Raw genomic sequence first — 27,252 nt, 5'->3', positions numbered from 1 at the left:
ATGTCCTCTAAATTTTAGATATTTATCCACAATCACCCTAAGATCTCTTATTTCCTCCACCTCCAACAATATATATATCCACCAAGAGTAAATTCTACATCCCATCTTTGTTTCCAAATTTTCCAAATTGTTTTCCAAATCTCCAATCCAATGCAATAGTCTAATATCCAACCCCTTCTGCTCTAATTTGACTACCAACTTATCATGTGGTAATCTAATAAAAGCATTTGCACAGTCTAAGTATACTACTGTGTATCCATCTCCCATGTCCAATGCTGATGTCATCTTATTGTAATAAGTAAGTAGATTACTAAAACATTACCTTCCTTTAGCAAATCTGTGCTGTCCATCAACCTAATTCTGCATCCTGATTCTCACCAGCCCTTCCAACACTTTAACCACAACACCTAACGCATAGATTGGCCTATAATTTGATGGTTGAATTTTGTCACCTCCTTTATGAAGCAGTACAATTTTGCTTTCCCATTGGAACTTGACCCAATGTAAGACTCACATTAAACATAATATATGTCAAGGAAGATGTCAACTCCCTGGCGCATTCCTTCAAAATACACAGTGATATATCATCCAGTCACACAGCCTTATTAATATTGAGTTTCCTTAATTACTCATACACCTCTTTCCTTACTCACAGTAGGTTTCTCCTTCTGACCATCCACTGCTCTCAAATTCTCCATGATGTTCACATTCACAAGAATGTAAGACTTTTATGTACTGCCGAAGAAGTCCTCACTGCTGGCAACCACCCAGGTAATCACTTCATGGCCACTCTTCCCAACTGGAGGGTGATTTGACACTTCAATTTATAATAACACCCTGTGATGAGATGAGATGATCAAATCCAAGACTCTCAAATCCTCACGTGCTTACATACTGCCTGAGATAGTTGTCCCTGAAAACCTCAAGAAACTTATTTTCTTTACTTCCAGTTGCTATCTCATCTATATTGTCTATATTGTCTTAATTAAATCACCCATAATGATCACCCCTTTTCCCATTTGCTTGGCTAATTTGCTTATACATTTCCTGGTCACTATCCTCCACAATTCACACATGGGGATGAAATTTGTCATGCTCTTACCAATACATCTCTTTAAATACTCATTTTTTTTAGTGTTTTCAACTTATTAAGTTTTATGTATATTGTTTTTTATTATTATTATTATTTTCCAGTCCCCCCCCATGGAGTCACAAGACTCATCATGGGAGGTCAACACTAGTGAAAATAAAGTCTATCATAGCACTACTTAAAATCATCCACAATCTGCAAGCTCACCACCCTCTCAGGAAATACATTCCATGCTCTTACCACTCTCCATGCAAAAAACTTAGTTCTTACTCTTTTTCTCACCATCTCCTTTTGCAGCTTCCAGGGATGGCCTCTTGTGCTTGTTCCATTCCCTTGTTCTATCATATGAAAAAATCTCCTCGGTGTTAATATGATAATAACCCTTCAACAGCTTAAATGTCTTGATCACATCACCCCCCCCTTCATCTTCTATCCACCAAGCTCTGCAGCCTATCCTCATAATCAACATTGTATAGTCCTGACATCATTTTTGTTGTCTGTCACTACATTCTCTCCAAGGTTACTTCATTCCCCCTCAAATCCTGGTGACTAGATCTGAGCAGAGAAATCCAGATGTGGTCTGATTGAAGTTTTATACAATGGAACAACACGCTTTTATCTCTTGTGGTCATTGTTCTCCTCAACATTGCCACAATTCTCTGAGATGTCCTCACAACCGTTGCGATATGTCCTTGGAACTTTAAATCTCTATCCACAATCACTCCAAGATCCAATTGTTTCCTCCACTTCTTCTAGTGTAACTCTACCAAGTGAGTATGACGCATCCTTTCGTGGATCCCAAATTCTAAAACCTTACATTTAGTTGCATCAAAATCCCATCCCCATACCTTTTTCCAACCTTTCATCTTATTCAAATACTCTTGAAGAGCCAAAACATAGCACTATTACTAATAACCCTCCCAAGCTTTACATCATCATTACAGGACTACAGGTTAGACATTGACATAAACATTGAACAGCAATGGTGCTAGAACTGATTTTTTACAGCAACATTATTTCCTTTTATACGGAAACTTCCATGCATAGATGTGTACGTACGCACACATCTATGCATGGAAGCATACATGTGCATGCACACATATCAAATTCTTGATATGTACTCTCAAGGGTTGTAAAGGATACTAGTATTATACTACATGAAAAATTTATATTATTACGAAGTTCCTTAAAAATTGTCCTCCAAATATGTCTGTTATATGCCAGGACTCCCAATACTGTGAATTCTTATATTTTGGTATTCTAAGACACCTTTAACTGCATCCATCCATTTTAATCTTGGTCATCCTCTGGTCTTTTACCTGCCATCAAACAATACTTTGCTCATTTTTCCCTCACCCATTCTGTTTAAGTGACATACTACCTCAAATTACTTATGCTCAAAATCAAGTCCCTTTCTAATATCTTTATTTTAATATGATTCTGCCATTGATTCCATCTTTTTCATGCCCCTAATTTTTCTTAGAAATCACATATCTGTGGTCTCCAGTCTTTGATAATAGGGTTTTCTTTTAACCCAGCTCTCAGATCCATAAATTAAAATTGGTTTTTGAACACTGTCTTGTATACTGATAGTTCAGTGTTCTAAAAAATTTCTCTCTTATACCATATGAATTTATTCAGTTGACTCCCCACCATACCAGATTTGCTAATTCTATTGTATATTTCCATATTTAATTTGTCACCTTCACTAAAAACTTTGCCTAAATAGCTGAAATATTTTACTTGTTCTATAAATTCTCCATTTAGATTGCTGTGGAAGTTTCTATATTCCTGCCTATTTTCATAATTTTGGTATACTTATTGCTGATTTTTGTGGCATATTTGGTACAGCAGTTATTCAATTTAGTTAACATGTTCGCTGCCATGCTCCTTGGGCATAGTTTGTTATCGCACACCAAGCACTTTCACTTCTACAAGGTCAGTACAAGTTATCTCGTAGCTGGCTTATCAGACAGAATTTTGTTCATATGCCAGCTACGAGTAATCTAGTATCACCCCCCACCTATGTCTTACATGCACTCATGACTGTGTAACTTGAGTTCAGAGTCAGTGATGTTCAGCATTCAGTGCAGTAAGGTTTATTGCGTAGTCTTACAATTATTTAAAATTATATAAATAAAAACTTTAAATTACGCCATGGCCAGTAAAAGAAAGCTTACTGATGAAGAATTAGAAACTTACGCTAATATGAGCGATGATGAATAGAATGAATTATTTGGTTCCGATTCTGAAGATTATTATAATCCTACAGACAACTCTAGCAATGACTCAGATGATGATATATTGTATATAAATATATGTATATGTTGAAAAAACTTCAAAAAATTGTTTTATTTGCATTAATAAATAGACAGTTTATGCAACAATACCTCTTATAATATACTATACTTTTGCTGCAATTATTTTCCTTCTACCAAGCCCCCAGATGTGCTCTCCACTTTATTCGCAAGCCAAGGATCCAAATTAACATGCTTATACTATGGGTTAACTTGTGCTTGGCATAGGAGGTCAGTAATCAACATACAAGTATATTCATAGTTGGTATATGAGCCTCACAAGCTGCCTCATAGTTGGCAGTGAACATGTTAAAGAAACATACCGTTATTATTATTTTTACATGACACCTCCAAGGAGTCAAGAATTCATTGCAGGAGGGCACTCTATTCCACTCAGCTACATACATCTTACCATTTCTCCTACTACTTAATTCTCCTACTACACACTTACCATCAACACTATTTAACACCTATCACCACCACCACAAAAAACAGTATTTTGTCTGTAAACTGCCTGTATATTGTGGGATGAAAAATCCTTTTCTGGAGAAAAATCCCAGTGCCTGATATATGAGATCAGGTAACTCACCTACACATGAAAAAGCCCATATAAAGATTCTTCTCATAATGATGAGTATATAATTTAGGCCTTTTCCAATTGAAGGGCACAATATACCATTGTTCTTCTAATTGTGCTTCTGATGATATAAGTGGATTTATTTAGTAGTATAACATTCTGCATCAAGTAAAGAGCCGAAATTAACATTCCAATTTTGATATCAGATCTGCCACTTTCCTCATAATGTAATCCATATAGATTCAACAACTCTTACTTTACCTCCTTCAATTCTAAATGTTGTCGTACAACTTAAATATAGACTGCATCAATTGGTACAATGCCCCATTTACACTGTAAAATTGTAGTTGGTTTTTTTTTTTTTTTTTTTTTTTTTTTTTTTAAAGAAAAAGAGCTTTTCTCTCATATCTTATATACATTATCATATTCCTATGTCCTTGCAACTAATTGACTAAGTAAAAACCTGATCTTGACAAACCTTATATGGCCTTGTTCCAAGCTTCTTCTTATCCGGGTTTCTCTGACAGTTTTATTATTATTATTATTATTATTATTATTATTATTCAGGCCTCCAAGGAGTCAAAAGACTCATCGAGGGAGGTCCTTTCTAAGACATAAAGTCTGTCAAGACTCATCGAGGGGAGGTCCCCCCCTGAGAAACACAAAGTTTATCATACCACTCCTTAAACCCACTGACCGTTCTCGCTCCCACCACTCCATCAGGCAATGCATTCCACGGCTCAACCACCCTCCACACAAAGAAACCACTCCTTACCCTCTTGCTCACAGTTTCCTTTCGTAACTTCCAGGGATGGCCTCTTGTCATCACTCCTTCCCGCTGATCAACCAAGCGAAAGAACTCCCCAGTGTCAACCCTGTAACCACCTCTCAACAGTTTAAAAGTCTCAATCATATCACCTCTCCTTCTTCTATCCACCAAACTCTGCAGTCCACATTCTCTCAGCCGATCCTCATAACTATCCTTGTACAGTCCTGAAACCATCTTTGTCATCCGTCTTTGTATCCTTTCCACAGTTAATTTATCCCCTTCAAATCCTGGGGACCAAATCTGAGAACAATAGTCCAAGTGTGGTCTGATCAGAGACTTATACAACGGAATGATAACCCTCTTATCTCTGCAGGTCAGTGTCCTTCTCATAATAGCAGCAATCCTCTGTGTTACCTTCACCACCTTTGCAATATGTCCCCTAAACTTCAGGTTTCTATCAATCATCAACCCCAGATCTCTTGTCTCCCCTACTTCCTCCAGTATAACTCCTCCCATAGAGTATGCAGCATCCCATCGATGTTTCCCAAACCTCAAGACCTTATATTTTGCTGCATTAAACTGATAGCCCCATTCATTTACCCATCTATCTAGCTTATTTAAATCCTCTTGCAGGGCTACCACATCTGCACTATTACTAATAATCCTTCCAAGCTTCGCATCATCCGCAAACAACTGAATATCCCCCTGCAATCCACTGGCTATGTCATTGATATAAAGGTTAAACAATATAGGTCCTAGTACTGAGCCCTGTGGGACCCCACTTGTAACCCTCTGCCTCCTGGAAACTGCTCCACCATACACAACTCTCTGATACCTATCAGACAGCCAATCCTGAATCCAGTTGACCAATCTGACATCCAGACCCATGTGCTGCAACTTAAATATCAGCTTATCATGTGGCACCCTGTCAAATGCCTTCGCCAAGTCTAAGAAAATTGCAGTATATGCCTTTCCCTCATCTAATGCTCTTGTAACTTTATTATAAAAGGCTAGCATATTGCTAAAACAAGAGCGTCCTTTCACAAATCCATATTGATTCTCACAGATAACATTACCCTCATCTGCCCAATGCTGTACACGGTCCCTCACTACTTTCTCCAAGATCTTAACAACTACTGATGACACACAGACTGGCCTATAATTAGACACTTCCAGTCTGTTACCACCCTTATGCAATGGCACTATCTTACCTTCCTTCCATTCCCTGAGCACCTTTACCAAAGCCAGACTTTCATTGAAAAGCCACGTTAAAGGTATTGTCAATTCCCTAGCACATTCTCTCAAAACTCGTGGTGAAATACCATCCAGTCCCACAGCTTTACTGACATCCAGAGTACTCAGTATCTGAAACACACTCTCCTCCTGTACCTCCAGACCTCGAACCAGTCCTATCCCTCTAGCATTAAAACTGACTCCTCTAGGATGAAATACTCCAATAAAGTGTTCATTGAACAATTCCACTATGTCCTCTGCATCAGTCACTCTATTCCCATTGTTATCCCACAATATCATTCTTTCACAGTCATATCTCCTCCTACTGGCCACATAGCTAAAAAATTCCCTAGGATTTTCTTTGGATCTTAGGGCCAATCTCCTCTCATATTCCAGTTTCGCTTTCCTTACCACACGAGTCACTCTTCTGGCCTGTGTCTTATATTCCTCATGCATCTCTTCACCTGTCTCCTTATATCTCTTCCATAGCCTCTTTTTCGCATGCAATTCCTGTTTAATATTGTTTGTCATCCACTTTACTCCAAATTGCGCCCTCTTCTTCACTCGTGGTATACAACTTACCATTGCTGATAACAAATATTCTTTCACAATTTCCCACGCACTGGTGATATCCCGGCCTTCCAATTCCTCCCTCCATGAAACTTCCCGAAGTTATCGTCTCTTTGATACTCTTGCATGTCTATTCATTTTCCAAGTCAAAACCATATGGTCACTCTCTCCAACTGGTGGGAGAGACGTCAACTCAGTTATTATCAACTCTTCTGATGCTATAACCAAATCCAAAATTTTTGAACCTCTTGTTCCCTCTGTTACATGTTGCCTAAGACATTTGTCCCTCAAGAATTCTAGAAATTCCATTCCCCTATTGTTACATGCATCTTCCTCTCTCCAATTTATACTACTGAAGTTAAAATCTCCCATAACAATCATTCTTCTTGCACTTGCCAAACTTAGCTGTCTAAACATCTCCTGGTCCCCATCCTCTGTGCTCCTGGGTCTGTAGCAACACCCCACTAAATATCCTGTCTTGCCTACCTCTACCTCACACCATACGCTCTCAAAATCATTTGTCTCACTACCTTCCAAATTCTCCACTCTTAGAGGACATAGGTCATCACTTATCATAAGCAGCACCCCACCACCACGCTTTCCCCTCCTATCCTGGCGAAAAATGCTATACCCAGCGACTTCTATTCCTGTTTTTATATCCCCTTCTGTCAACCATGTCTCAGTGATCGCAATAATTTTTGGCCAGGCTGATGCTATCTGCGCCACCAATTCCTCTCCCTTATTCCGGATACTCCTGGCATTAGTATACAGCATATAAATGCCATTGTTTCTATACCCAGCATTATCCCTTCTAGACTCCACTGGGCTCAGTCTTACCTGACATTGTCTCCCTTCTCCAAAGTATCCATTCTCACAAGAGGCTACCCCTGCTATCATCCTCCCTGGGACACACTGACTCGTTCAGAATAGCAATCTCTCCAGATGCCTACGTCCTTCCTCATTCAAATGTAAACGGTCTCTCGCAAACAACTCCTCTCTTTCCTCAAACGCACTCCAAGCATCCACATATACCAGTCCTGTCTTGTCACACATTCTCGCTATTATGCCATTCAATATCACCGCTCTTCTGCTCAGCTCATCATTATCATACCTAGGCAACACGCACACTATTTTTCCTCTCTCTGTCTTCTTCCATACAGTCTCAAGCAAAAATCTCATATCTCTCGCTGCCCGACTTACATTACCACTCAAGTCATTCGTTCCTACCATCACAATCATCTCATCCACCCTTTCACTTCTCTTAATTGCCATAGCCACCCTTTCTATTGTTCCTCCTGGCAAACACTCCTCACGCATCCTATCCTGAACACCACAGATCATTGAGTCACCATACATTATACCTCTTACCATTCCATCGCTCCTATTGTTTCCATTCTCTCCTCTTCTTTTATTCCCATACCTCTCTCTTCTACTGTTTCCATTCTCTCCTCTTCTAGCACTCCCATACATCTCTCTCATTCCCTCTCTCCTACTGTTTCCATTTTCTCCACTTCTAGCACTTCCATATCCCTCTCTCATTCTGTCTCTCCTACTACTGTTTCCATCCGCTCGTCTTCTAGCATTCCCATACCTCTCTCTCATTCCATCTCTCCTACCGTTTCCATTCTCTCCTCTTCTAGCACTTCCATATCTCTCTCTCATTCCGTCTCTCCTACTGTTTCCATCCTCTCGTCTGCTAGCATTCCCATACCTCTCTCTCATTCCCTCTCTTCTACTGTTTCCAATCTCTCCTCTTCTATCACCCCCATACCTCTCACTCATACTCCTTAAATTCTCTCTCTCTCCTACTCTGAATCGCCTTGCATTCATCTCTTCCATTCTCCTAATCTTATCTTTCATACTTCTGCTCTCATTCACTAGACATTCCACCTCCTCTTTCAACTCATCTATCTCCCTCTGCAGGTCAGTCACTCTTAATCTAAATTCACTCTTCCAAACAAAACCATCTCCTAAACTTCCACAGTCACTCACACCTTCCACACTATCAACCATTATTTTCTCATTCTCTCCTATCATACTACTTAGCTTCTTTTCAAGTATGCTTGCATAATCTTACCTGGAGCACTCAGTAAGAAAATTCCTTTGTACTTTTACATTATAATTATTATTATTAACATTCAGTTTTATTTTCTTTCCTTTTTTTTTTATTTTTTATTTTATAGGTGAATAGTATTATTATTATTATTATTATTATTATTATCCAGGCCTCCTTGGAGTCAAAAGACTCATCGTGGGAGGTCCTTCCCAAGAAACACAAAGTCTATCAAGACTCATCGAGGGGAGGTCCACCCCCTAAGAAACAAAGTCTATCATACCACTCCTTAAACCCATTGACTGTTCTCGCTCTCACCACTCCATCAGGCAATGCATTCCATGGTTCACCCACCCTCCATGCAAAGAAACCACTCCTCACCCTCTTGCTCACGGTTTCCTTTCGTAACCTCCAGGGATGGCCTCTTGTCATCGCTCCTATCTGCTGTTCAACCAAGTGAAAGAACTACCTAGTATGTAACCACCTTTCAACAGTTTAAAAGTCTCAATCATATCACCTCTCCTTCTTCTATCCACCAAACTCTGCAGTCCACATTCCCTCAGCCAATCCTCATAACTAAGATTGTACAGTCCTGAAACCATCTTTGTTATCTGCCTTTGTACTCTTTCCACAGTCAATTTATCCCCTTCAAATCCTGGGGACCAAATCTGAGAACAATAGTCTAAGTGTTGTCTGACCAGAGTCTTATGCAATGGAATGATAACCCTTTTATCTCTGCAGGTCAGTGTCCTTCTCATTATTGCAGCAATCCTCTGTGTTACCTTCACCACCTTTGCAATATGTCCCCTAAATTTCAGGTTTCTATCAATCATCAACCCCAGATCTCTTGTCTCCCCTACTTCCTCCAGCATAACTCCTCCTATAGAGTATGCAGCGTCCAGTAAGCATGACTTTGTATAATGTTGTACCATTGTTGTCATATATTCTTGCAGTTTTGTGTAATATTGTCATGTAGCTACCAAATGAATGTAGCAAAAAAGAAAATAGCGTATAGCTTATTTGTTAGCAGGGATGTTTATTTGTTAGCAGTGATTGTTAGTAAAATGATGGTAAGTTGATAGTTCTGCACTGGCTAACATCTGAAGACAATTCCAAAAACATGCTACTAGTTTTGTGTTTGTGTATATTTTATAAGTTTTGTTATTTTTATACTTTTAACACTTTTTAGTTTTAGCTTTTGAATTTTTAAACACCATACTCTATTGAAATCCATTGTCTAATTTATTCAATATTTCTCATCTATAAGTTCCATTCATGTTTTTTTTTTACCCATCAAACTTTTTTTTTCTTGCCATAGATTATTCAGCTCAAATTTGGCACTGAACATCATGTTATCTCTACCTTACTGAAAGTCAGCAAATAGTATCATTTAAATACTTTTAATATCATTTGCGAAAAAATTCATTTTAATCAGAACTAAATTTAGCTTTAGACGTGTGGACAGACTTATGTGTTCGTCGAGCATGTTGTTTATTATTTTAACGGTATAATAGAACACAGAAACTAAGTAAATAATTAATTTATTAACTTGATGCTGATATTTCGCTGGTATTATAACCAGCATCTTCAGAGCACAAAAACACTGTTTGTCACAATACGCGAGACTAAAACAACATGGTGTACTTAAACAAAATTGTAGCAGCAACACAAAGACTAGAGTCCTGATTTTGGCGCCCTCTATTTGAAAAAAAAAAAAAAAAAAAAAAAAAAAACCGCTATCATATATTACTAGAGTCCTAGAAAAGTGCTAGTTTTTTCTTAATATGACTGTCTCCCAGATCTTCGGCAAGTTAATACAGCCATATTTGTTGAGATCATATGTTCGCTGATGCGGATATTCACAGTTCTTCCTGTTTGACTGTGGAGGAGCTCACCCAAGGACAGCATTCCTCCTTTATCACATCCAGGAGTCTACCAAGTACCCTGCTCATGCAATCAAGCCTACTACGGTCAAACAGGAAGAACTGTGAATATCCGCATCAGCGAACATAAACGATACGTCCGGAAATATCATTATGGGAAGTCGGGCCTAGCAGACCATGTTCTGGATACCCCTGCACACAGGATCAACTGGAAAAACACAAAAGTACTACACAGAAACCCATATAAATCAGAGAGATTGTTCTTAGAGGCGACAGAAGCCCTAAAACACACTCCAAATCTCAACAAATATGGCTGTATTAACTTGCCGAAGATCTGGGAGACAGTCATATTAAGAAAAAACTAGCACTTTTTTCAGACTCTAGTAATATATGATAGCGTTTTTTTTTTTTTTTTTCAAATAGAGGGTGCCAAAATCAGGACTCTAGTCTTTGTGTTGCTGCTACAATTTTGTTTAAGTACACCATGTTGTTTTAGTCTCGCGTATTGTGACAAACAGTGTTTTTGTGCTCTGAAGATGCTGGTTATAATACCAGTGAAATATCAGCATCAAGTTAATAAATTAATTATTTACTTAGTTTCTGTGTTCTATTATACCGTTAAAATAATATACAACAATAAATTTAGCTTTAGGTTTGAATACAGGAGCAGCTGCACTAAAAAATAAGCTTCACTATTTTTCTGCTTATCACACACACACACACACACAGCTGCATGAAATGTTTCATTTATTTTAGGAATGGTATTGATAATGACAGTAACAATGATAAGAATAATTATAATATATCAAAATAATGTTACCTCTTTTGAGATGGATGCATAAAGAGAGACAACTTATCATCATAAAACTGTTTCATTGCAAATCTGTCTAGCGCCTGATCAGCACTGAAAAGATCAATATGTGATTCATTACTTTCACAATAGTACTAAAAACACTTGTTGTCCCCCAAAAAAACAATGCAAAATTAAAAAAATTATAATAATAAGAAGAAAAGTCTCACAATATGGAATATACTGAATTCTTATATGATCCAGAGACTATGCCCTGGAGAACAAACATGAATTATTTATTTTCCCAGCTGCTTCAGCCTCTAATAAGTGGGACTTGACAATATATCATGTCTCTTGAAGGAATACTGCAGGGAATTAATGATACCCTTGTCACACCTTTTTTTACATAGGTCACTTTTTTTACAGGCTCCAAAAGAAGTGAAAGGAAGATAAGATTGTTCCTTTTCATTGGAGGAGGGGGAGGTAAGACTGAGGCTGCAGAATGTGGGCTGATCTGTGTGCCTGGGGTTGTTGTTTAGGTGTTGCAAGGGCTGGTGAGAGCTGGGATTTGGAACTGGGTGGATAATACTAGTATTCTTTGTGATGATCAGCATTAGTTTGGCAAGGGGAAGTTGTGCTTTAGTAATATGATTACATATTACAAGGTAATTAAATGCACTGAATAAAGGGGATGTACCAAATTTTTCAGTCTTTTGATTGACTGCCACAAGAGAAGCTAGCTGAACTGAAGTAGATGGGATTGGATAAGAGATGAGTTGGATAGCTAATTGGGGCTGTCAGATAGGTATTATCAGCAAGTTGTGCATGGGGGGGGGGGATTTCCAAAAGAGGAAGGTCATTAATGGAGTGCTATAGAGGTCTATTTTGGGGCTTACTGTTGCTTGGTTTGTATGTTAATAATACTGGGACAGGCTTCTGGTGATATGCAGATGCTAGAGGATGATGCAGGGTTGGGAGGAGCTGTGGGAAGCAGAGCAGATGTCTATTGCTTGCAGGATATTCTCAATTGACTGTGTGAGTGGATAGGGGAATAGAGATGTTAATATAATATTACAAAGCAGAAGATCTTGAAATTTGGTAGACAAGGATGGGATGTAGAGTATACAGTTAATGATGAAATTTTGAAGGAGGGAAGAGATGAGAGATCTGGAAGTAATAGTGGACAGAGAAGTTTAGGGAGATACATTTCTAAAAGTGTGATATGCACACTTTTAAACACCGTATGCAACCTTGATATGCACAAGCAAAGATGTTATAGTTCCCTGGTATGGGGATTTGATAAGACTGCATATGGAGTTCTGTGCTCAGATTTGGTTCTGTTTTTTGAGGGAATGAGGATTTCTTGGAGAGGGGGCAGAAAAGATTCATAATTAGTGTCAGGTTTATGGGATGTGGGATGTGAGGCAGATTGAGGCAAAGCAATTTATGAAGAGAGGAAGATGAAGGGATCTAATTGAGATATGCAAGTTGGTGAGGATTTGTTACCAGATTAATGTGAAGATTTTTCACAGAATAGGAGACAGGGTAGGGATGAGGGGCCATCTGGAAGCTACATAAAGAAATGTAAGAGAGGAGAAGGTTATTTTCATGGATGGTTGTTGGTGAGTGGATTGCACTGCATAAGAAAGTGGAAACTGAATGGGTTTAAAGCACAGTTGTAATATTTTTGCATTGGAGTGTGAACTCCCATGATGAGTATTTTGACTCCTTGGAGGGGGCCTGATGTCAATAATAATAATAATTAGAGTTGTAGTTTGCAATGCATAATGAAATTCATCCAATATCTAATGGCTTAAACAGGGATACTCAGGGTGGACTGGGGGGGGGGGACACATTATGGATGTGTGTGTGTGTGTGTGTGCGCACGCGCATGTGCACAGACAAAAGAGGGAAGGGGATTGCCTGGGATGTAGGGGAAAACAGTTGGATTTGAAGGTTATGGAATGAGTAAGAAGAAAAAGAAATGGCTTGAGGAAAGTATGCAAAGTCACATCTAATAAGTGATATCAGTGAAACTTGTTATAGATCCAGTAATGAGCTGTTATGTTTGTATATGAATGCTCGAAATATCAGAAGCAAGGAAAATGAAATAGTTGCTTTGAGTTTGTTCACCCAAAAATTGTTGGAATAAATGAGACATGGTTGGATGAGGATGACATTCCTAACAGGAATATAGATGGATGGGTATGATGCATTTCGTTAAGATAAAAGGATAAAAAGGGACAGGACACAGAATACTATTTATTATTATTATTATTGTTATCCCAAAACCCTATGGAGTCAAAGACTAATTTAGGTGGTCCTTTTGTCATGCACACAACTCATCATACCATGCCTTAAACACACTCAAATTCTCTGCAGACACCACACTCTCAGGCAAGGCATTTCAATCATTCACAACTCTGCATGCAAAAAACCTGCTTCTTACTCCCCTGCTCATACCCTCCTTATACAGCTTCCAGGGATGTCCTCTGGTTCTCCCCTGATCTCCTACCTTTTGCTGTATAACTTCTCCAACATTGATCCTATAACAACCCCTTACTAACTTGTAGGTCCCTATCATATCACCCCTCTTCCTCTTATCTACTAGACTCTATAAATTGCATCTTCACAACCTTTCGTTATATTTGACATTCCAGAGATCAGAAACTACCTTAATCAGTTGCCTCTGAATCCTTCCTACATTCTTTTGAAAGACCTGATGACCAAATCTGTGCACAGTAGTCCATGTGTGGCCTAATCAGAGCCTTATACAATGGAAGAAGAATCTCCTTACTTCTACAAGTCAGTGTCCTCTGCATCATTCCCAGAATTCTTTGTGTTGTTCTCACAATTTTAGCAATGTGTCCCCTAAATTTCAGATCCTTATTCACTATTACCCCAAGATCTCTTATTTCCTCCACCTCTAATATATCCCCAATATATTAGAGGTGGAGGAAATATACAATATATCCCCCCACCTTCATTAGATGTTGCTATAGACCTGGTAATTTGGAGGGTAGTGACCAGGAATTCTATAAGCAAATTAGACAAGCAAATGAGAAAAAGATGATCATAATGGGTGATTTTAATTATGGCAATATAGATTGGGATGATGAGATAGCAACTGGAAGTAAAGAAAATGAGTTTCTTGAGTTTTTGAGGACAACTACCTCAGGCAGTATGTAACAGAGGGCACATGAGGATTGAGGATCTTGGATTTGATCATCTCATCAGAGGATGTTAATATAAATGAGGTGTCAAATCACCCTTGATTTGGTGAGATTGACAAAGAAATGATTACCTAGGTGGTTGCCAGCCATGTGAGGACTACCATGAGGAATGGGTATGTAGAACTACAAGGCTGCTGATTATGAGAAGCTCATGAAACAGCTTGGAACTGCAGCATGGAATGAGGAGTTGGGTGGAAAGGAGATCAATGCTGCTTGGATGATATTCGAGATCAATGTAGAAGAAGCAATGGCTAAATATATTCCAAAGGTCAGAAGAAATGGATGAATGAACAGATTAAGCATACATTACAAAGAAGAAAAAGGCTTATTGAGGGAACATAAGAGGAATGGTAATAATCAGTTCTATGAAGAATACAAAGACCAGTCAAACAGGGTAATTTGGTTGGTAAGGTAGCAAAGACTCAGTATAAGCAGCAGTTAGCTAATGAAGTCCACAAAAAAAAAAAAAAATCCTAGGGAGATCTTTTGATACGTAGTCAGCAAAAAAAATATGATAATAATAGGATGGCATTGATTGGAGAAAATGGTATTAGGACAACTCCTGCAGATGATATGGTTGAGATATTTAATGAGCAGTTCATTAAGGTCTTCCATTCTTGTGAATGTGGCATCATAGAGAGTTTGAGAGTAGTGAATGATGAGGAGGCAAGACTGACCATGAATGAGGAAGGATATATGGGGAATTAAGCAAGCTTGACATTAATAAGGCTATGGGACATGATGATGTATCACTGCATATTTTAAAGGAATGTGTCAGGGAGTTAACATCTGCATTGACCTGTTTGTTGAATACGAACTTTACACTGGATCAAGTTTCAAAGAGAAGGAAAGCAAGGTTGTACCACATCATAAAGAAGATGACAGAATTCAACCATCAAATTATAGACCAATCTGTGTGTCAATGTTGTGGTTAAAGTGTTGGAGAGGCTGGTAAGAATCAGGAGCCAGAATTGGGTTGACAACAAGGGTATCTTTGATGGACAGCATGGATTTGCTAAAAGGAGATCATGATTTAGTAATAAGCTAGATAGATGGGCAAATGAATGGGAGTATCGGTTTAATGCAGCAAAATGTAAGATCTTGAGGTTTGGGACACATCAATGGGATGCTGCATACTCTATTGGAGGAGCTATACTGGAGGAAATAGGGAAGACAAGAGATCTGGGGTTGATGATTGATAGATACCTGAAATTCAGGGGACATGTTGCAAAGGTGGTGAAGGTAACACAGAGGATTGATGCAATAATGAGAAAGACACTGACCTGCAGAGATAAGAGTTATCATTCCATTGTATAAGACACATCAGACCACACTTAGACTATTGTTCTCAGATTTGGTCCCCAGGATTTGAAGGGGATAAATTAACCGTGGAAAGGGTACAAAGGCAGATAACAAATTCAGTTTACGGACTGTGCAATGTTAGTTATGAGGATCAGCTGAGGGAATGTGGACTGCAGAGTTTGGTGGATAGAAGAAGGAGAGGTGATAGAATTGAGACTTTTAAACTGTTGAGAGGTGGTTACAGGGTTGACACTGGGGAGTTCTTTTGCTTGGTTGAACAGCGGGAAGGAGTGATGACAAGGCGCTATCCCTGGAAGTTACGAAAGGAAACTGTGAGCAAGAAGGTGAGGAGTGGTTTCTTTGAGTGGAGGGTGGTTGAACCATGGAATGTGTTGCCGAATAGAGTGGTGAGAGCGAGAACGGTCAATGTATTTAAGGAGTGGTATGATAGACTTTGTGTTTCCTAGGAGGGACCTCCCTCGATGAGTCTTGATAGACTTGTGTTGCATAGAAAGGACCTCTTACAATGAGTCTTTTGATTCCATGGAGGCCTGAATAATAATAATAATAATAATAATAATTACAATAAGGTGACAGCAGCATTGGACATAGGAGATGGATATAGAGCAGTATATTTAGTTTGTGCAAAGGCTTTTAATAGATTACCACATGATAAGTTGATAGTCAAACTGGAGCAGATGGGGTTGGATAATAGATTAGTGCACATTGGATTGGAGATTGGCTGTCTGATAGGTATCAACAAGCTGTGTATGGGAGAGAAATATCCCAGATGAGGAAAGTCATTATGATGTGCTTCAGAGGTATGTTTAGGGCCATTGCTGTTCAACCTATATATTAATGACATTTGGGAAAAATTTGAATGGAGATAATTGCTTGCAGTGATGCAAAGTTGGCATGAACTGTGAGAAGTAGAGAAGGTATTGTGGCCTTACAAAAAGACTTGAATAGACTGAGTAAATGGCCATAGAAGTGGGGATGCCAGTTCAATGTTGCAAAATGTATGGTTTAAAAATTTGGAAAAACAAAGATAGGAAGTAGAATTTACTCTTGTTTTAATTATATTGTTGGAAGTGGAGGAAATAAAAGATCTAGGGATGATGGTAGATAAGGATCCAAAATTTAGAGGATATATTACCAAAATTGTGAAGACAACGCAACGAATTATGACAATGATGCACAGAATTCGTCACCTGGTTTTCCAAAGGCTGAAGAGATGTCAGAGAGGGTTCAGAAACCATTGACCAAAATAGCTTCTGATTTCTGGAATGGTTAATATATAGAAAGGTTGATACAATGTAATTTGCAGAGTCTAGTAAGATGAAGAGGGGTGATATGATAGACACAAGTTGGTAAGGGGTTGTTATAGGATTAATAGTGAAGTGGTCGTTCATAAAGTGATGGGAAATTGGGGGAGAACAAGAGGTCATCCCTAGAAGTTGTATAAGGTGGGTGTGAGAAAAGGAGTGAGCAGAAGTTTTTTTTGCATAGAGAGTTGTGAATGATTGGAATGCACTGCCTGAGAGTGTGGTGCCTGCAGAGAATTTGAATGTGTTTATGGCATGGTATGATGAGCTGTGTGTAATACAAAAGGGACCTTCTAGGTGAATCTGTGGATCGTAATAATAATTATTATTATGATCCACATTATCTGAGAATCATAATAATAATTTCCATTAGAAGGTGTGATGATGATAATGTATGTATTTTCTAAAAAAAAGGATTTATTTAGAATAACAGAAAAAGATAATATTGTAATTGATTACAAATAATGGAATTACCTTTCCCTCCTTCCATTTAGTAGAAATCTCTGCTGAAACTGAAGCTGAAAGTTCGGAATCACTATAGTAGAAATTTTCAGTCACTACTGATCTACTAGAATGTGAGATTACAATGGTCAAAAAAGCTGTCATTATAACAAGGACTTGTTATTACTGACAAAATGGTGACAAGAAAAACTGCTTTGAGATCAAACAGAAGACCAATATTTATTTCTAATCACCACTGATGTTAAGTAATTTGAGCTAAATTAAATAACTTTAAAAAAAAACACACTGACAATTTATAATCAATTAACAAAGGAAAGACATCTGTGGGAGTTAATGATAATACCTCTTGGTTGAAAAGACTTTGGTTTTAATCCCATTTAGAACACAAAAGAACTTTTATAAGAGCTTTCAAAATGAGTTAGACTGTTACTTAAATATAAAGAGCCAATAGGCTTCATTTCGGCTATATAAACATTATTTAAATTAAGGGGATATTAAATCCCACATTGTTTTAAAACCAAATAAGAAACTTGAAGATTGGAATCAGAGAGTTTCATGCCGATTATAGTATAATAAACTATAAAAGTACCGGCGACTACTAGCGTGAGCTAATGCAAGTAGTCCAAGTATGTAGTACAAACTCAGGCAGCTCGCAGCAAAGGTGGTAAAGTTCTGATCGCTATTCTTGGTATTTTCCATAATGTAAAACACATTTTCTAGGAAATGTATGCTGTTATTACATTAGGTGGGAGGTCACTACCCAGACCGGTTTCAGCCTTTATTGAGGCTTCGTCAGTGAGTAGCTAGACCAAATTAATACCCTTTTGGTAGTAACTTAGTCTAGTTAATACCACAATAGCAAAATTAGTAGGAAAGCAGAGATAATTAATAGTATAATGTTCATAATAGTGATTAATTGGATAAACAACACTAAAAGATTAAAAAACAAGGGATGGTATAAATTATTATTTATTATTATTATTATATAAATTATGACAATGCTTTAAATAGATTAATCCTTCATCATTCACAAGCATTTTGTCATTTTTGAACAAATTTTCCATTCTCTATATGCTTTTGCTGAGAAAGACACATATGCTGATCCCATAAAAATCTGTACTCTGTCACTGGAGTTCTTCACAAACTGCTTGTTTCAGCTCCCCGTTGTCTGCAACATGGCATCCTTGAAGTGCATCCTTCAGTGGCAGAAATAGTGGTACTGACAGGGTGCCTGTGAGCTATGAGTGAGATAGGAAAGATCATTCCATCCAAATTGCAATTGCATTCCTTGTATATGCAAAATCAGGCACTGTCATGGAGAAAGTCAAACATGATTTTCTCCATGCCTTTCTCATGTTTTTTGTGAGCCAAACTCTACTGCATTTTTTTTTATTTCTGCAACATCTGCATATATTATTTTGAAATAATGATTGTTATATCTCTCTCTCTCACTCAAAAAATCTCACGCACATCTTTGCCCTGGAATTGCTGCCATAATTTTGGCCACAAAAACATATTTGTGGCAGCAATAGTCTCTAGTTCACCGCAGTGTGTAAAGCTTTCTGTAATTATTATTATTATTATTATTATTATTATTATTATTATTAAACAAGACCTCATGGAGTCAAAGACTCATCTAGGAGGTCCTTTTATCTCACACACATCTCATCATACCGGGTCTTAAACACATTCAAACAACTTGCAGACACCACACTCTCAGGCAAGGCATTCCAATCATTCACAACTCTGCATGAAAAAACCTGCCTCTCACTCCCCTACTCACACCCTCTTTATACAGTTTCCAGGGATGACCTCTGGTTCTCCCCAGATCTCCCACTATTCTCTGTAGAACTTCTCCACCATTGATCCTATAACAACCCCTTACCAACTTGTAGGTCTCTATCATATCTCCCCTCTTCCTTCTCTCCACTAGACTCTGCAAATTACATCTTTTCAATCTTTCCTCACACTCGACATTCCAGAGGTCAGAAACCACCCTAGTCAGTCGCCTCTGGACCCTTTCCAACATCTCTTCATCCCTCTGAAAACCAGGTGACCAAATCTGGGCACAATAGTCCATGTGTGGCCCAATCAAAGCCTTATACAATGGAACAAGAATCTCCCTACTTCTACACGTCAGTGTCCACCCCCCCATCATTCCCAAAAGTCCCTGTGCCGTCCCCAAAATTTTGGCGACGTGTCCCCTAAATCCTAGATCCCCATCCACCATCACCCCCAGATCTCCTATTTCCTCTACTTCCAACAATATATTCTCACCAAGCATAAATTCTGCATCCCATCTTTGTTTTTCAAATTTTAAAACCTTACATTTTGCAACATTGAACCCACATCCCCATTTGCCTGCCCAACCACTCAATCCCCTCAAGTCCCCCTGCAAGGCCACAACATCTTCACTACTCTTTATGGTTCGTCCCAACTTTGCATCATCTGCAAACAACTTAATATCTCCATCCAAATCTTTGCCAATATCATCAATATACAAGTTAAATAGTAATGCCCTAAAACAGACCCCTGAGGCACTCCACCAGTGACCCTCCTTTTCCTGGATATCACACTCCCATACACAACTTGTTGACACCTATCAGACAGCCAGTCTCCAATCCAATGCACCAATCCAATATCCAACCCCATCTGCTCCAGTTTGACTGTCAACTTATCATGAGGTACTCTATCAAAGGCTTTTGCAAAATCCAAGTATATTACCATGTATCCCTCTCCTCTGTCCAAGGAAGTAGTCACCCCATTGTAACAAGTAAGTAGACCACTAAAACAAGACCTCCCTTTAGCAAATCCACGTTGTCCATCAAAGACTATACCATTGCCGTCAACCCAACTCTGGATCCCAGCCCACACAAGCCCCTCCAACAACTCAACCACAACACCTGACACACAGATAGGCCTATAGTTTGATGCCCGAGCCCGATTACCTCCCCCATGAAGTGACACAATCCCGCCCTCCCTCCACTCCCCAGGGACCCGACCAAGTGCAAGACTCGTATTAAAAAAATATGTCAAGGCAGGTGTCAACTCTCTGGCACATTCCTTCAGAACACGTGGTGAATATATTATCAAGTCCCACAGCCTTATTTACATCTAGTTTACTCAACTCCCCAAACACCTCCCGCTCACCCAGAGCCAGTCTCCCCCCCCCATCACCAACTGCTCCCAATCCCTCCATGAAGTCACATTCACAAGATTGAAAGATCTTTATGAACTGCTCATTAAGTATCTCCACCACACATTCCACAACAGCCGTCTCCACACCATTTCCCCCAATCAATGCCATCCTTCCATAATCGTTCTTTCTTTTACGGGCTACATATCGAAAGAACTCCCTAGGATTTCCCCTAGCCTCATTAGCTAACTGCTGTTCATACCTCTCTTTAGCTACTCTCACCAACCAAGTCACCCTCCCTGCCCGGTCCCCGTAGACCGCATGAAATTGGCCACCTCCACCCATCCTATGCCGCCTCCACAATGCCCTTTTTCTCTATATTGCATGCTTAATCTCTTTATTCATCCATCTCACACCTACCTTATCCAACCTTCTCACCCGTGGTATACACCCAGACACCACATCCACTAAATATTTTTTGAAAATCCCCCAAGCTGCATTGATCTCTTTTCCAGCTAACTCCTCATTCCATGTTACACCTGCAAGCTGTCTCCTGAGCTCTTCATAATCACCCCCCTTGTAGTTCCACATATACCTCTTTTTTCACAGAGGTTGCACTGCTGGCAACCACCCAAGTAATCACCTCATGGTCACTTTCACCAATTGGTGGATGATTTGATACCTCATTGATAATTACATCCTCCGATGAGATGGCCAAATCCAAGACCCTTAATCCTCTTGTGCCCTCTGTTACATACTGTCTGAGGTAGTTATCCCTCAAAAACTCAAGAAACTCATTTTCTTTACTTCCAGTTGCTATCTCTTCATTCCGGTCTATATTGCCATAATTAAAATATTCCATAATGATCACCCTTTTCTTATTTGCTTGGCTTATTTGACTATACATTTCACTATCACCACCATCCATATTACCAGGTCTATAACAACATCCCACCAAGTATTTGATTCTATTCACCTCTATCTCACACCATACTGCCTCAAAACCACTGGCCCCATTTCCCTCTTGCATCTCTACCTTGTATGGACATAACTCTTTCTCTATCATCAATAGCACTCCCCCTCCCTTTTACCCTTTCTATCCTCACGAAACACATCATACCTTTCCATCTCTATTCCTGTCAGGATGTCATCCTCATCTAACCATGTCTCACTTATTCCGACAATCTCTGGGTGCACAGACGCAATTAGTGCAACCATTTCATCCGCCTTGTTCCTTATACTTCTAGCATTGGTATACAAACACAACAACTCATTTCTGGATCTACAGCTAGTTCCACTAATACCACTCACTCAATGTGATCTCTCCATGCTGGACTGGGGCCATTTCCCTTTCTGCTTCTTCATTTTAGAACCCTTTGCAATTCCATCTGTTTCCTTTTGATCCCTGATCATCCCATTACTTTCCTGCCTACACATGCTCTCACCTCCTCTTGGAGCATCCACCTTTCTCACGCTATGTATCCCTGTCCACCCTGAGCCTCCCCGTTTCCCTGCTCCTCTTGCACACCCATTCTCTCATTTTCTATACTCATACCACTCACTTCCCCATTCATTTCCACTCCTTCAATCTCTCCTGTCTTACTCTCCTGCTCTTCCACATCACTCCCCTCTTGATCTGATTCATTCTCTCTATTCACTTCTCCACTTTCCAGCAGCAGTCACTCCAAGCGACTCACACCATAACCACTCAAATGCAGTCCATCGCTCCCATACAGCTCACTTCGTCCCTCAAACTCATTCCACACAGTAACAAACTGTACTCCCATCTACTCCCATCTCCTCACACATTTCAGCCAGAATATCATTCATAATCCTTGCTCTCCGCCTCATTTCACCACAATCATACCTAGGCAACACACTGACCACCCTTCCTGTCACACTATTCTCCTTTATCTTTCCAAGCAGTCTCCTGACATTCATTTTGACATGCTCTTTGTTCTCTCTCAAATCATTTGTACCAATTAATACAATTAACTCTTTTGCTCATTCCCACCTCATATTCAATGCCTCAATCACTCTACTCATTTTACCGCCTGGAAAACATACCTTGTGCATTTTATCCTCTAGCACACCTTTAATAATGGAGTCGCCATACAATGCCACTTGCTCATCTTTTGTTAACTCTTTCATGCCATCATGATTTATTTTAATAGTTTTGACCTGAATTCTCTTAATTTCATTCCGCATCCATTTCATTTCTTGCTTCATCCAATCCAATTCACCTTCCGAACCTCGCGACACATTCACTCTATCATTAAATCTTTCTAACTTTCTAACTCTCAACCCCCTCTTCTCACTTTCCCTCTCATTCATCCTTCTTTGTTTCCATACTTTTGGTCCAACATACGTCCAACTTTCATTATCATTCTTCTCACTTTCACTCTCACATATCTTTCTTTGTTTCCGTACTTTCGGACTAACATGCATCCAACTTTCGCTATCATTCTTCTCACTTTTACTGTCATTCATCTTTCTTTGGTTCAGCACTTTCGTTCCAACATGTGTCCAACTTTCGCCATCAGTCATTCTTTTTTCGCTATCATTCATTCTTTCAATTTTTTTTACTTGCGATTTCTGCATCACGCCATTTCTACTTTCATTCGTTCTCTCAATTTCGTTTCTTTCCGCCTCACTTTCGTCCCTTTTAACATCCATGCTCAAACTGGAAAAAAAAAAAAAAAAAGGCATTACATTCATATCATGTTACATAAATCAATTATTTATTTAATTATTAATATTTTGCTGATTTCAAAATAGTATCTTCTAATCAAAAATTACAGTTACTGTGGTACACTATGAGATGGTTGCAGAAACAGTTGAAATTAGAACTGAAAGCAACTAATGTACAAATCGCCAACATGTATAGATTTCCAATAAGCAGAATTTTATTATCCTTTAAGGATAATTGAAACAAATATTTGCAAAAGACATGAAGGATAATGAAATAGATATTCTGGTTGCTATCCTTTCATTCAAATCTATTTTGCCATAACGGAAATCATCATCCATAATGATCACCCTTTTCTTATTAGTTGGCTAATTTGATTATACATTTCATTCAACATTATCAGGTCTATAACAACATCTAACTATGTATTTCATTCTATTCACCTCTATCTCACACAGTGGTGTAGCTAGAGCTTTTGCTGCCTGGGGCAGTTCCTGAGTTTGCTGCCCCTCTCACAATACACAGCAAAAAACTACAAAAAATCAAAACAACGTATAGGGAAATAAATTAAAACACTGTTTATTTTTGAAGTAAAACTTTAATTCCAACATTATCAATCTTTGCCTCTTCACATCATTTCATCACTGTCATACATGGGCAATAGACTAACTACTTTTTTTTATCACACTTTTATCCTCTATCCTTCTCAATAATCTCCTGATATCCAATCTTACTTGTTCCTTGTTGCCAGTCAAGTCATTTGTTCCGATTTCCACCATCAACTCTTTTGCTCACTTACTCCTCATATTCAATACCTCGATCTCTCCATTCATTTTTATCTCTAGGAAAACAAACCTTCTTGTGCATCTTCTCGTTTACACCTTTAATAATCGAATCCCCATACAGTGCCATATGCAGGTCTTTCATTACCTCTTTCATTCTGACAACATTTGTTTTTGCATTCTTCACTCTTCCACATATATCTATAATTCTCTTCATTTTACTCCACATCCATTTCACCTCTTGCTTCTTCACCAACTCAGTTTCAAATCTTGCATCATTTTTTCACTCTCATTCACTCTCTCAATTTTATTGCTAATCATACACGCTTGTTCGCCATCAATGCCACTTTCTTCCTTACCATTAACTGCACTCTGTTTTTCAACTTCTGCTGCATTTGCATCACTTTCATCATTCTTACTACCAATTCTTAGATCGATTATTAAGTTTAGCAGCTTGTTCATTCACTTTTTCAAAACCTTTTTGCCAATTTTTCACTGCTCATTTACACTCTCTCTCTTTTCTATCAGATGAGCACTCATCCTTCTCATTACTAACACCTTGAGGGTGCTCGTGAGTCAAGCGCAGTGACATGTATAAGAAGAGCTCCTGATTGGGATAAGTTTTCTAGGAATAATTAAATATTCCAAGAATATTTAATTTCTAGGAATTAAATATTAAATTTCTAGGAATAGAGAGAAATTGTATGTGTAATTGTTTGAGTAAGAGAGGCTGTAAACATTGTGCGTTACCGGTTTTATTAGTGTGGGGAATTTTTTTTGCTAAAACTTAATTACGAAATCGATATTATTAGACTCAGTAACCTGCAAAAAATGGCAGCAGCATTGCCATTCCATGACTTTAATTTAGATTTCAGTCGTTTCGTTAAGTGCGAGGTCTGTTATATGTATTCTTTCGATTACATAAATGATTTGTGGATATTTGGTGATGATGGAAGGGGGGGTTGTGTGCGAAGTGTGACCTGAACGAGGAATTGATGAATGCAAATATGAAATTGATGACAGAAAGTGTTAGTAGCAAGATTGTCATGGGGAAAATGAGTGCATGTTTGAAAGAGAAGGGTGGTGAGAAAGAGAGCCGAAAAATTGTTAAAAAATCAGTAAAAAAGAAAAAGAGCAATTTGAAAACCGTAACAGATGTTAAAAGGGATGAAAGTGAGATGAGAGTGGTGGAAGAAAAAGAAACTGAGAGAACGAATGAAACTAGAAATGGCATGACCCAGAAATTGAAATTAAAAAAAACGAAAGAATGGATGATAGTGAAAAAAGAATGAATGATAGCGAAAGTTCGATGCATGTTGGACTGAAAGTACAGAAACAAAGAAAGATAAATGAGTGTGAAAATGAGAAGAATGATAGCGAAAGTTGGATGCATGTTGGACAAAAGTATGGAAACAAAGAAGGATGAATGAGAGTGAAAGTGAGAAGAGGGGGTCGAGAGTTAGAAAGTTAGAAAGATTGAATGATAGAGAGAATGTGTCGCGAGATTCGGAAGTTGAAATGGATTGGATGAGGCAAGAAATGAAATGGATGCGGAATGAAATTAAGAAAATTCGGGTAAAAACTATTAAAATAAATAATGATGGCATGAAAGAGTTAACGAAAGATGAGCGAGTGGCATTGTATGGCGACTCCATTATTAAAGGTGTGTTGGAGGATAGAATGCATAAGGTATGTTTTCCAGGCGCTAAAATGAATAGAGTGATTGAGGCATTGGAAATGAGGCAGGAGCGAGCAAAAGAGTTAATAGTATTAATAGGTACGAATGATTTGAGAGAGGACAAAGAGTGTGTCAGAATGGATATCAGGAGGCTGCTTAGAGGGATAAAAGATAATAGTGTGACAGGAAGGATAGTTACCATGTTGCCTAGGTATGACTGTAGTGAAATGAGGCAGAGAGCAAGGATTATGAATGATATGCTAGCTGAAATGTGTGAGGAGACAGAAGTACAGTTTGTTAATGTGTGGAATGAGTTTGAAGGACGAAGTGAGCTGTATGGAAGCGATGGACTGCATTTGAGTGGTTATGGTGTGAGTCGCTTGGAGAGACTGCTGCTAGAAGGGAGAGAAGTAAATAGAGAGAATGAATTAGATCGAGTGGGAAATGGTGTGGAAGAGCGGGAGAGTAAGACAGGAGAGATTGAAGAGGCGATTATGAATGAGGAAGTGAGTATTATGAGTATAGAAAATGCGAGAATGGGTGTGCAAGAGGAGCATGGAAATAAGTAGGCTCAGGGCAGATAGGGATACACAGCATGAGAAAGGTGGATGCTCCAAAAGGAGGTGAGCATATGTAGGCAGAAAAGGAATGGGATGACCAGGGATCAAGAGGAAACAGTTGGAATTGAAAAGGGTTTAAAAATGAAGAAGCAGAAAGGTGAATGGCCCAAGCCGAGCATGCAGAGATCACATCGAGTATGTGGTATCAGTGGAACTAGCTGTGGATCCAGAAATGCGCTGTTGTGTTTGTACACAAATGCTAGAAGTATAAGAAACAAGGCAGATGAAATGGTTGCATTAATTGCATCTTTTCACCCAAAGATTGTTGGAATAAGTGAGACATGGTTGGAATAGGATGACATGCTGACAGGAATAGAGATGGTAGGGTATGATGTGTTTCGTGAGGACAGAAGGGGTAAAAAGGGAGGGGGAATGCTATTGATGATAGAGAAAGAGTTATGTTCATATAAAGTAGAGATGCAAGAGGGAAATAGTGCCAGTGGGGTTTTGAGGCAGTATGGTGTGAGATAGAGATGAATGGAATCAAATCCTTGGTGGAATGTTGTTATAGACCAGGTAATGTGGATGGTGGTGATAGTGAAATGTATAGTCAAATTAGCCAAGAAAATAAGAAAAGGGTGATCATTATGGGTGATTTTAATTATGACAATATAAACTGGAATGATGAAATAGCAACTGGAAGTAAAGAAAATGAGTTTCTTGAGTTTTTGAGGGATAACTCCCTCAGACAGTATGTAACAGAGGGCACACAAGGATTAAGGGTCTTGGATTTGGTCATCTCATCAGAGGATGTAATTATAAA

General features: G+C 38.7%; 1 protein-coding gene across 1 annotated transcript in view; it reads right to left on the bottom strand.

The window, feature by feature from the left end:
* Positions 1-27,252, bottom strand: part of LOC150099091 (tensin-1-like) — a 780,515-nt gene that overhangs the window by 485,831 nt on the left and 267,432 nt on the right. The window contains exon 11 of the mRNA XM_090405808.1: positions 11,293-11,376. Within this exon, the coding sequence (XP_090261934.1) occupies positions 11,293-11,376 (84 nt within the window). The remainder of the gene's footprint in view (positions 1-11,292; positions 11,377-27,252) is intronic.

Source organism: Typopeltis vanoorti, chromosome 15, assembly GCF_054136105.1.
Source record: "Typopeltis vanoorti isolate ZY-2024b chromosome 15, IOZ_Tvanoo_1.0, whole genome shotgun sequence".
In the NCBI taxonomy this organism is placed as follows: domain Eukaryota; kingdom Metazoa; phylum Arthropoda; class Arachnida; order Uropygi; family Thelyphonidae; genus Typopeltis; species Typopeltis vanoorti.
Note: the sequence above shows the minus strand (reverse complement) of the source record. Positions and strands in the feature narration are given on the sequence as shown.